General features: G+C 36.8%; 1 protein-coding gene across 1 annotated transcript in view; it reads left to right on the top strand.

Annotated features, from left to right (window-relative positions):
- Positions 1-13370, top strand: part of LOC148423214 (inactive dipeptidyl peptidase 10-like) — a 91309-nt gene that overhangs the window by 22807 nt on the left and 55132 nt on the right. Inside the window, exons 2-3 of the mRNA XM_088414355.1 lie at positions 77-191; positions 5626-5721. Coding sequence (XP_088270481.1) covers positions 77-191; positions 5626-5721 — 211 coding nt within the window. The remainder of the gene's footprint in view (positions 1-76; positions 192-5625; positions 5722-13370) is intronic.

Genomic DNA, 13370 nt, shown 5'->3' with positions numbered 1-13370 from the left:
CTGTTTTTATTTTTTTTATCAGCACAATGTAACATTGAATGTTTATGTGATTTAAAAGGTCTTTTGGTTTTCACAGGACCTCGGTGGGGTGAGTCCACCTCAAAGGAACTGGAAGGGCATTGCCATTGCCTTATTGGTCATCCTAGTGGTTTGCTCCCTCATCACCATGTCAGTCATCGTTCTCACGCCAGGTAAAATTCATTGGTAGCCCTAAAGCCCTCTTCTGCAATAACATGTTTTGATACACCTATCAAACACATAATTTTGTCCTAAATGACAGTTAAGACAGAATTTTGGCATTATAAATTTTGTTGATAGTGTTTTAAGACTCAATACCCAGCCCTAATATTTAATATTTATCTGTAGCTACTATATGTTTAACAATTGAAATATAATTTCAACACAACTCACATTCTCTAAAAGCCATTGTAATAAAAAGTTGTAATGAAAACAGGGTCTTAAAATTTAGAACAGATAATTTATATAAGTCCAGCATGAATGGGACTAGACAGAAATCCCATGAGACAAGATTTTTGACAAGAATGAGTCCTGGAGAACGAGACAAAGCAAGATTTTTGCAAAATTCGTAATATAAAATTCCACCAAAAAAAAAAAAAAATGTCTATAATATTTCCTTTTTAGTGGGCAGACTGCAAAAAGTCTAGGTCTAAAGTGCTGATGTAAACATACGTTGCTGTGAAAACGTATTTGCTCCCTTTCTTTGGTTTTTGCAGGTTTATCACTATCAAAGGTTTCATTAAACCAATAATAATAATATAATATACAAACCTGACCCTATGTGAAACGTAATTGCCCCCCCTCCTGTTAAATCACAAAACTGGAGTGACTCACCACAGTTCAGTTTCACAGGTAAAACCTGATTGCCGCTACCTTTGTTGAATCAAGAAATCATTTGAAAAGAATCTCACAAAGTGAAGTAGGCGACAAAATCCCAAGCACAGACACATCATGTCACGATCCAAAGACATTAAGAAAAAAATGGACTTTGTCAGTTTAAAAAAGGTTATATTTCCATGGTTGCTGGTGCTCCAGAAAACCATTGTCAGAGCCATTATCCAAAAATGGATAAAACGGTGGCAAAGCTTCCTCTGTGTACAGATAGGAAAGAGTGATGACATAAATCTCCAGTTTATGCTTGCTACACACAAATGTGGATCCGGAGGATTTGGCAAATCTCCACTTTGGCCGGAGTTTTTGAAACCTTTTTGTTTCCCTGGGAAGATATCTGTTGCAAGATGTCCAGACCTTCAAGGTCTTCTAACCCCTTTTGAATTCGGATGCCTACTTCTGCACAATTGATAAGCATCATCTCATAATCTGGCAACCATTTCAGCGTGATTATCTTTGCAGGGTAGCCCGTGGTTCTGCTGATTTGATGCTAAATTTGAACCATTTCCATGTACCTCTTTTTCTGAGACCAATGTGGGTAATGTGGAATGAAAAGTTAGAATCAGTAAATGCTTTTTATAATGCTTTTCATTTTAACCTTTTTAGTCAGCCTATAAACTTTTCAGAGCACCCTGGCATGTATAGCTATCTATTTATCAATTATTCAGTTAATCAATCAGAGAGGGAGAATGAGGGAGAGAGAGAGGGAGAGAAAGACAGAAACAGACAGACAGACAGACTATTGGCACATGCTTCCCATTTTTGTCAACTTTTATCAACTGTCTTTTGATACTTTTGACCAAAAAGTTTTGTTTGAAGATTATGGGTCATCATGTCCTAATCCAGGATTGTGACATTTTGCTCATTTTTTGGACACATTTTTAAGACATGTTATTCACTGATTTCTCCTAAATATAATTGATGAAATTGAAAACACAATACGCTGATATCATTTTCCTGATTTATGGACAGGCTGACTGTCTGACTGTATCATATTCCTGTTTTAATGGCCTGTACAGCTAGAGTGTCCTTTTAAGTCAAGGATTTGCACCAAGAATCAACCTTAGAGCGTGATGTGATCGAGATCATCCCCTACCCTTTCAGCCGCTGTTGCCTTCTACGCTCGGTTACCCTCAAGGCCTCCAGCTACAAATATCTGTGTGGGATGTGCAAGGAAAGCCAATATGGCTGACATTCAAAGTCATTTGGCCATCCTCCACCACTGCTCACAATCAACAGCTGTCCTATACAGAAAGGCCTGTTCCATGCCCAATCTAGCATGTTCTTTTAAAAACTGAAACATGTCGTGGGAAAATTGTTTTTTTTCCATTGAATATCATGGAAATATTGACGTTGAACCTGGATAACTGTACTATTTCCCAAAGTAGTTTTGCAAAAAACCTCATCGTGATATTTGACTCAACTCTCTCTTTTCAGACACTTATTAATGACATGACAAGAACAACATTTTTTCACCTTCGCAATATAGCTAAAATCCGCCCTATTCTTTCTCCTAGCGATGCTGAAACATTAATTTATGCATTTGTTACGTCGTGCCTAGACCATTGTAACATTTTGTTTTCTGGACTTCCCATGTTTCCCGTTTTTCATTACGGACTGCAGGAGGTGCTGCAGGTGCTGCATTTACCTTTGTCTGCAGCTATAACAAACATGGCCGCCTCCGGAGAAGTTGCTTCCCCCAAGTAATATAATTCAATGTAAACTAGAACTGTTATTTATTGTTTTATTATTTTTATCATATTTAAAACATACTGTTGGTCATTAAGAACAAGTCTTGACATGACCTCTTTTCATCGGTGAAGCCCTTTGAGACTTCAGTGATTCAGGGCTATACAAATAAAATTTGATTGACTGATTGATTGATTGATTGATTGATTGATAAATGTAGTGGCAGTCCGTGCCTTTCACACTCAGGCCTTCAGTGAATGGACCTCTCATGCACACGTACACATTTAAAAATCAATAAACCCGCATCAGCAATTAAAGCTTATCATTATACAAGCCAAAACTTAGAATAAGTCATAATAATTTCAAATTATTTGTCCACGAAGTTTTATGAAGTCCGCCAAGAGCAGGCAACCTTTAACAAGATTGTACGCTAAATTACAAATGGCAATTTAATATAAGTGTCACGTTCCGGGCAGAGTGAGTTGAGTTGGGAGGAGGAAGGATTGGCGATCTTATGACTCGATTGGCTATTGCAGATGTACAATATAACAAAAATACGGGCCTGTACACAATACGTCATTGCACACTGCACAGAAGCTTTCTACTTGTTCAAACGAATGCACCTCGCGCCTTGCTGCTAGGCAGACGTGGTCTGCCTAGAAGTCTGCATGGCAACACACGTTAGCTGAATTCTAATTGGCTAAAAATTCGACACTAAAACGGCAGCACATGTAGGAGTCTAACCATATGGATATAATATGAAACGAAAAGAACAGAATATGGAAAACAATTTTATATATAAAATATATATATTTAGTAAAAATACATTTAAAATGAAATTGACTTATTTTTTTCGTTATTATTGTTATTATAATTATTATAGTTGATTATAGTTGTGGTAATTTCAGGTTATATTAGGCCAGCAGAGAAAGCCTTGCTGGCTCTGACGGGTCCACCACTGCATACATGTCATATACAAAATGTTTTAGGAGTGCAAAGGGATTTCTGGATTAACCATTAGAGAGGATGACAATGCAAAATGTAGTTAGAGCAACCATCTTAGAATGATACATTCAGTCCCTGATGTCGTTGAGCCACAAACTGATATCCCTGATTACCTTTGGGACATTGCATGAGTAAATCGGTGACATCAATGTTAGGATGCACAGAAATATCAAAAGACGGTTGTAGTACAAAAGGCCCATATCCTTTAAAATAATGTCATGTTTGAGACATCACATTTTGAAAGGCATAGACACGTATGGGGATGTCAACACACCATATAGATGGAATCTGGATAGAAAAAAGAAGTCTAACAATCATTCAATGTTGTTTGTCGTACGGTCTTAGTGGAGGTGTTGAAAAAGACTAGCAGGTGTGGAAATCTCTCACTGTCTCAAAATTAGATTTGGTTCTGATTTTTGGGTCTCTGATTCAATTCTCGATTCAAAACAATTTTTGATTGAAAATTATTAGTTTCAATCCAAATCGATTTCTGTTTCAATCTATAGATGTGCAAAGAATCCTCATTCTACTTCAGCCTGCCTTCCTAGACAGAATGAGAAAGGCAGAATGTGGAATTTTGTTTTACATTGATATAGTTTTGATTAGCAAGGAACATGAGGTGCTACTTTTTAAAGCTAGCTATAAACTGTATAGCTGTATGGTATAAAATACAATGATACAAAAATAAAGTGTATCTGTATCCCTAAAAAAGTGAAACAAAATACTTTGTCATTCCACAGGAAATTACTGTACCAAAAATAGTATGTGGGTTTTTTTTTTTACCCAAATAAAAAATACTAATATTACTCAATACATTAATGACAAACAAGATATGAAAATAAACTTTTACAAGTTGCCAGCTAAATTGAGAGTATGGACAAAGAATGAAATGTGTGCAACTACGTGTACATCAGGAACATTATCAATAACAATGGTAACATTTAGTATTGATGGTATTGTCATTCACTTACACGTATGTGTGTAATATTTGATTGTATATTAATTCGGAGTTTGCGTACTTTATTTTATTTTGTTTTGTGTAAATGAGTAAATTATGGAACTTGTTGATTACGGAACTGCTTGATTATAAAATTGATTTCTGTGCTGTATGAATATTTCTTGCTGGATAGCACTTTTAATTCACATGCAAAGTGCATTAAAGCAGGAGACTTGCGGGGACTGACCGCTATTCCTGTTGGTGTTGATCAATTTAGGCAAAAGGCAGCGGAAATATTTATCACAGCTTCAACGTCATTGGGAGCTGTGATAGGGAAAAGTCACTTTTAAGGCTACCACAATCACCCGATCAGTGACGGTCAAACATGTTAGAAGCGGAGTGAAACGTTGCTGTGTGGCTTCCGTAAGTCACACGGGTTTGCACAACTCCAAAAGATGGTATTCCTCTCGATGTCAATGTATCATACCAGTATCACTGCTCGTTTCGGGCAAGACACTGGCAACTTTTATTTCAGTTTATTTGTAAAGCGGGATGGTGTATTGTACCTTGACTCCGCTGTCTGCAAAAGTTTCCTCCACACATACATTTATGCTTTCAATGAGGATTGGGTGGTTTAATTTCCCCCATTGTTAGTTTTTGTGCCTTCTGCCGCAGGCTTGGCTTTCCAGAATGGGCTGCGTGGTTGCACAGTGTGACTTGGACGTAATATCGACGTAATATCGGACGTGGAGTCATTTCTTTGAAGCTATGGTATCGATTTTGGGACATTTGAATTTGATTTAACTTGTAGTAGATGACAATTATAATTCTAAGGTGAATCAATTCTTTGGCACACTCCAATTGTCGTTTTTTTTTATTAGAGAGCTGGGAAACATAATTTTTAAACTTTAAACAACCAACTGTCATGATAGGTGAACTCTTGATTTGAATTTCAATGAGGTATACAGAATTTCAATGGCTGTGTTTCTTTCATCAAGATTTACTTTCTAAGAGCAGTAACAGTCATTATATCTTAGTGCATAATATCTGTAAGAGTAATCTCAATGCATGCTTTATTTTTGCAGCTGACAACCAAGCTGGAAGTGACACCAAACTGACTGTGGAGGATCTCTTTAAACCAGAGTTCAAGATCCATGACCCAAAGGCTAATTGGATCAATGGTGAGTCATACATTTGGCATACAAATCATTGCTTGTTAGTCCTTAAACAGCTACTCTGTATTTCTTTCCTACAGTCTGCATTATGATATGGGCTGCTTTAGCAAACTGCTGTTTGCAGATATTTATGTGTGCTTAATAGGTGCTCTAGCGAGGTCCTCTATATGGGAGTGTATGAAAAAAATAAGCTTGAGAAAAACTGAAAGGGATAAAAGGTTTTTGCCGCTTAATTTTTCAACATGGTCCCCATCAAGGTCTGAACGGTTGCTTTAACAGCATTGAAACGCTTTAATCATAATCATATTCATAAAGCGTTTTCTATCCTTGAATTCACAAGACCTGAATCATGGAAACTTGTTCACCATGCCTTTAGCAGAGAATTCCAAAAAGAGGCATCAGAAATGAAGTCCATATTGAGATGGCATTTTCATGAACGATGTGTGATTGTCCTAAGCTAAGAAAGTGGGACATCCCTCAACTTAGATGTTACAGTTGACTGAGTTCAAACTGCCTTCAAGCAGAACCTCCTTTAAGTCAATCAGAAGAGACAGTAGGCAACTTCCTACAACAACTGTTTGGCACATCTTATATGGATGACTGCACAACACCTTACAAACTCCAGAAAATGCAATGAACATGTGAAACACACATTGAACAAGTGTCCTTGATTCCATTTTTGCAAGTTAATTCGTTATTGAGAGGATTCCATTACTAGATCTGAAAAAAGTATGGAAACATTGTTAGCATTACAATAAATTTAATGAATTTAGCTTAATTTAGCTATATTTTATTATCATTCTTAGTTCAGTCCATCCATCCATCCATTTTCTAGAGCCACTTATCCTCACAAGGGTCACAGGTTTGCTGGTGCCTTTCCCAGCTGGCTTCGGGCAGTAGGTGGGGGACACCTTTAAATGGTTGCCAGCCAATCGCAGGGCACATAGAGATGGAACAACCGTTTGCGCACCCAATTACACCTAAAGAGAATTTAGTATGTCCAATACACCTGCCATGCATGTTTTTGGAGGGTGGTAGGGAGCTGGAGTGGCCATCGAGAGCGCGGGCTTGGGGAGAACATGCAAACTCCACACATAAAGGCCAGAGTGAGGTGGATTTTAACTCGGGTCCCTTTAACTGTGAGGCGTGCTATCCACTGTTCCACCGAGATGCCTAGGAAGGAAAATGTCTCATCAAAATCTGGAAAAAAAGGAAAAGATGTACAGTGAATTCCAAACACTTGAACAAAATAAAATGGTGTGGTGCTGTCTCAGTTTGGACACTGGATGTCACCCACGTAATGATATGCATAAAAAAAAAGAAAAAAAAAGAAAAGAAAAAGTCATAATGTAATGTCAAATACATGGGCACTAAATCCATCCACTAAACAGCTAAACTGTGAAGAAAGTCAACTTAAAAAAAAATGCAAGACTGATTATTTATAACACAACAAGGACCAAAGCTGAACGTCTAGCCCAACCCCGGCCACTGGGAATCTCTTCTGGGCAATTTTACCTTCGCTGAGCAGTAGCATAACGAAGCAAAATGCTAATGCTAATGTGAATGTTCCACTTTTTACTCTGTTATAAAAGTAAGAATTTTTGCATATTGTAACTTTTGTTGTTATGGACGAGGAAGCCTGCAGAGTACGACTGAGTCAGTTGTTAATGAGCCCTAACATGAGTTGCGGCTGGCACCTTGCAGTAATTTTCGGTGTTGATCTTCATATTGCTTGTAAAAGTAAGAATTTTCACAAAACAAAGACAGTACGTTTGACACACCTGCTCTAAATTGTCTTGAGGTGTAATTGGGAGATTGAATTGTTGTTTGCTTGGTGTGCCCTGCAATTGGTGGGTAACCAATTCAGGGTGTCACCCACCCACTGCCTGAAGAGGGCTGGGTTAAGCACCAGCAAGCCAGTGATCCTATTGCGGGTACACAGATATAGAAAATTAATGGATGGTTACTTCAGTAGATCAGGAAACTTAAAATGTGCCCAAGACTTCTGAACATACTCTCCATTTTTATGACACTACTGCGCTCGGTTCAACAAAGGACAACATATCTCTGCTTTGTCTCTACACATTGTAACTGAGGGTCCATAACATAAAAATTCTGTTGTTTGGATTCATTTTCCTGTTTGTTATTTATTGGATTGATTCTACAATTGCCACATGAGGATCATATGTCTGCCTGGCTGGTCTTAGCTTGCAATATTAAGTGAATCTGATTCTTTTGATGAAGAAGATAATTATACCTCAAAGGGTGAGGATGGGCTGGGCGTTGGCATATTTGTGTTGTTTTGTTGTTTCTCTTTTATTTCAGCTTCTATGACTTCCCCCATTTTGGCCATGAACTGTATAAGTGCAGCTTCATGCCTCAGGGCAGAAGAAAGAAGCAAGGTCTTCCATCAATATTTCATTCTCTATTGACATCTTTCCACGATCTTCACAATGCCATCTCATTGCCTGAGCTGACCTTAGGCGAGAAACAGAATTGATGATGTGCAATGAGGCAATCTGTAAAAACAGCTTTTCAGGTTGGTTCGTCGATGACTGGGCAAATCAAACTCCTAGACAATAAGGACGATAAGACAGATGGGTGATAGTACAGCTTGATCACCAGGTTTTGGAGAAACAATGAGATTTCCCCCCCAAAGCTTTTTGGGGACTTAGCTGGAGTGGTCTTAAAGTCCAAATCACATCGTTGCTGTCTGTGATATGTCATACTAGAAATGTCATTTGTTAAATAATTGTTCATATGTAGGGCATAAAACTTTTATCATGGGCCACATTGTAGTGATAGTTTCTGTCAGAGGGCTGGTATAACTGTGAAATCAAATAATTTTAGCTGTGATTGTCACACTTCTAACTATTTTCAAAATCATAGGCTGGTAAAAACTGTTCAAAAGAGAGATTGTGAACAAGAAGCTCTTTTTTTTCCAACAACATTTTAAAAGTCAAAGACAGATTGCAAAATTGGTGTTTTAACCAGAAAGTTGAAGTTGAATCAGCACTCCACAGACCTTGACTTTGACATCTTTGATTTAGTATGTCTAATACACCTGCCATGGATGTTTTTGGAGCTTGGCAAAAAACCAGAGTGCCCACACAGGCTTGGGGAGAAGATGCAAACTCTACACAGGAAAGCCAGAGTAATCTGGACTTGCACTTGGGACCCTGAACTTTGAGAGAAAAATACTAACCACTCCGTCATCAAGGTGCCTTCACAAATGTCATCCATTTTAAAATTTTACAAGAGTTATTGGTTAATGGAATTATTACATAGAACCCTAATTGATTTTTAGTGCCAAAAATGTAAAACACAAATTAGAATTTATTTGAAATATTCTCTAAAATCTACAGTGAAGCCCTCCCTTCCACTAAACAGTCTCAACACAGTTTACATTTCCTGTCAGACCCACAGAGAAAGAATGGGATCCCCGGTATCAACAGACTGCAAATGAGGGACCAGCAGAAAAAATATAAAATACCCACCTCTGGCACTATCTACAACATAGTATGCTCAAAGTGCTTCTAAGTCTCACATAAACCATTGTAGGGCGCTGCCAGGTCCAGTGGGATTTATTTATTTAATTATTTGCACAGAATTAATGTGAAACTATTCTATCTTGCTGTATCATTCTTTGGGTTTAATTGAAAATTACAGGCACTGCTAGCTCCCATTAATTACCAGACTCCCTAGTATGTGATAAAATTCTGCTTATTTGCTTCACTCAACAGTACCAACAGACATAAATATTTGTCCATATGTCACAAACGTAAATGTATTGAATCATTTACTGTTGCATATTCCTTTAGGTAAGTCCTTTTTATAAATGGAGCATGATGGAACACAGAGACACACTACTGAGTCACACTACTGAGAGAATTAACAGCTGAACTTTTCATCCATGAACCTATACCACTTATCCCATGACAGGTCTGTCAATCTTATAGAGAGACAGTCAATCACTGGGATGGCATAAAGAGTGGTAATCATCCGTGTTCAATCTTACGGGAAATGTTATATCTCAAAATTCAACAGTAGTGTGATGGTATTATAATTACTTCTGCTTATACATAGCGCTTATCTCAAACCAAACAAACATTTTTGCCTTGAGGAATATTGCATCTTTAAGGTCACTATAAGGCCTTGACATTTTACTTTCTTATATCCTTGATACTGTATCATCTCAGAGAACCAATTTTAGAACATAGAAGCACATGATGAATTAAACATGGCAAGTTTAAATATAGAATTCTTGGGGGAAAAGCAGATGTGTAACAGCACAAAGCCCATTCATCTCATATTCTGTGATATAATCTGACTAATTACTGTATGCATTTTAGCTGATTAGGAATTTTCACCTCATTTACTTGGTATATTATCACTGAGTGCTACAAGAAATATGTACATGACAAACATAGTATTATATTTTTAAATAAATATTTGTTCACATAAAATGAGACTAATCAAGACACACACACACACACACAACTCTTGTCTAGTAATCTGTAATGGGTCACATGACAGCAACTGCATTACCTTGGCACAGATTACAACATACTGTATGCTGTATTTTGCATTCACTCAATTCAGGACCACCCTTGTCATGACTACTTTACAGTTTAATTATAGAATGAAATTATAATTAGATAATAATGTTATACTGTAATTATGGTATATAACATCTCAGGTGAACCTGAAGTCAATGCAGGTGTTTATATATATATATATATATATATATATATATATATATATATATATATATATATATATATATATATATATATATATATATATATATATATATATATAGCTTGTTTGTTCAAACATAGACTGTCCTGGCCTAGAAAAACAAATAAAAAAATCCAAGAAATGTAACTTTCTCTGTTACATTTTTTCACATTTTCACTGGTGTTTCAAAACAAGAAAAATATAATGAATTATCTGGTGCCATGTGTATGATCTCTTTGTCTTGGTTTTCCATCAATATCAGAGTATAAAACTTGATTTCGTAGGCGGATGTGCTGAGCACAAGAAGAAGGGGGCTTTTTAACTCATCCATTCACTTTATTGCTCCCATAAACGAAAAGCCGTTCTGATGAAAATGAAGCATATCATCATTAGTGTTGCATAGGTGGTGACAAAATAAATCCGGCATATTAACCACAAAGGCCAACGTGTACTCTGTATTTTGCAATGGATGCTTTGAGAACTGTCACAGTGTATTGTTTCTTTTTTGGTGGCTGTACGTCAGTACTGTCAAAACCAGATCACAACACAGAGATTACGTATTTATTTTGTAAAATGACACATGAAGCAAAGCATATCATAATGTCTACTTGGCGTGGGATAATCTTCCCACTCATGATTCACACTTGGGTTAACATTTGCATTACTGATCCGTGTCAGCAATGATTTAACAATTCACAGATCACCAATGTACTATATTTAGACTATATTTAGTGGTATATGGCTCTTTGAGGGAGTTTTATTTTTTTAAATGTGATTTATTATGTTGTTTGGGAATGTGCATGTCTATGTCACTGATAAATATATTTCATTGACATCATTCTTCCATTGGTGAGGTGTGTCATATCTACTGTACAGTCAGTGCTACTTTTGCTAATTTCATTTTTCCAAAGAACAATGCCATCCATTTAATAGCTGCTTCTTTTTTGTTTGTTTTGTTTTATTTTTACTGTATTCATGGTGCAGGTTGATATCAGCAGTGCATCAACATCATTGAACAGCAGTCACCTGCTCCTCAACTGAAAAGCTTCCTTTTTGTAACTCATACCTCATTTTGGAAAATGAAGGATAGTTTTCACAAATCTTCTCAGTGCTATCGAGATCCATCACCAAACATCAGTCAAGGGGGATCATGAAATGCATTGGAGGTGGAGGGGCATTTACTATTACTTACCGTGTTGCATGGCTTGAATTCAACGGTGTAACTTCTACAGTTTAAAAAAAAAAAATCACTATTGGTGCACTGAAAACTCCTCAAACAAAGTGTGGTTAATATAGCACTTCTGATTTGTGTTCATACAGTGACACTGAATTAGTGACACGTTCAGTGAGCCTCGTTGTGACCTCGCTCGTCAGGGTTTGAGAAATTTGTGTTTGCCGGAAAGCCCAAACGCAGCAGGCTCTGTTACAGGATTGCAGGACAGGCCGTCGTAGTTTTACTGTTTTTTTATTCTTCATACGTTCCCAATGTTTCTGAAACTGAGAGATGAGCAGTTTCATAACCATTTCTGAAAGAACAAATTGCTGAAATTACCTTTGAATTACCTTTTATTATGAACACCGATTGATGTATGACTGAAGCATTTACATGGTAAAAATGTTCAGTGAGCACTATTTTGGGTATACAGTGATCCCTCCTACTTCGCGGTCTCAGATATTGCGGTCTCAGTACTTTGCGAGTTTTTCCAGGAAAAATTAAAAATATTTCAAAACAAAAAATAATTAAAAAAATGCACAAAAATGGAAAAAAATTGAAAAAGCAAAAAAGTACATTATACAGTACTGTATTCATCAAATAACTAAGTAATATTAGTTAATAACTACGTTAAGAATTCTTTAAGCATTAGAGTTCGTGACGTTTTTAATCTTATTTTGAAATTCATGCTTTTAATTTGCTTTTTTAATTTGCTTTTAATTTAATAGGAAATAAAATACAAAAAAAGGATTGTTTATGGTTACTGCGGCTATATTGGGCCATACATAGAAATCTTGGAACTGATACCATACTTCGCTGGTTTCAGACTTCGCGGGGGGGTTGACACCCCCCATTGATCGTGAAGTAGGGGGGATCACTGTATTTAGAACCAACGTTGTATTTTATTTTTTCTGGTACCAATCATGAAAAAGCAGGTTTAGTTTAATCGGGCGACATTACATCGCAGACACTCATTGATTCTCATTACTCAAACGTCTTGCATTTGTTGGATTGCCCCTGAGGCCCTTGTGTTCATTCCACTCACTATGAGAAGCATTTTGCATCAATGAAAGATGCATATTGCCGAGCTGTGTTGTCACCAGCAGCAAAATCTCAAGTTTATATTTTCTGGTAGGCAGCTACGTCAGCACTCCCAAATATCGGCACCTTGGAAACCACTAAATGTGTGCTGTAACTCTACTCTTTCACTGTGGGTGAGTGCGTTGTGAAGTGGGCTCTAGAGCATTCAGTTTAATAACATGATGACTTTGAGTTTAACCAGCTATGGCATTTAGTGTCTTCAGACACAGCTTTCAAACATTATGCAACTATGGCTAAATTATTAAATGTGAATCATGCATATTGCATCATGCACACGGCTCCCAGTCAGTGTTTCAATTAGGCAAAAATTAAAGGGCTGCAAAAGATACAAAAGTAAAATAAATGTGAAAAATAAAGAGTTTTCCGAATGCGTAATTTGCTATACTTATGTTTCTTATAGCTGCATATTTTTGATCTTCGGTTGATTTGGATCAGCATGAATGCACATGGATCATCTTGTGTTGTGTTATGGTTTGTTATCCTACTTCATGCAAACAATCTTTCTGATTCTTTTTCAGCTATAGCAAAACAATTTAATGTCCGTATTTGTATGTTAGTTTTTTGACTGACTATATGTGTTAACGCTTTCTAAATTAGTACA

This window comes from Hippichthys cyanospilos, chromosome 5, assembly GCF_059441005.1.
Source record: "Hippichthys cyanospilos isolate Australia breed blue-spotted pipefish chromosome 5, RoL_Hcya_1.0, whole genome shotgun sequence".
NCBI lineage: Eukaryota > Metazoa > Chordata > Actinopteri > Syngnathiformes > Syngnathidae > Hippichthys > Hippichthys cyanospilos.
This window is presented reverse-complemented; position numbering and strand designations above follow the sequence as displayed.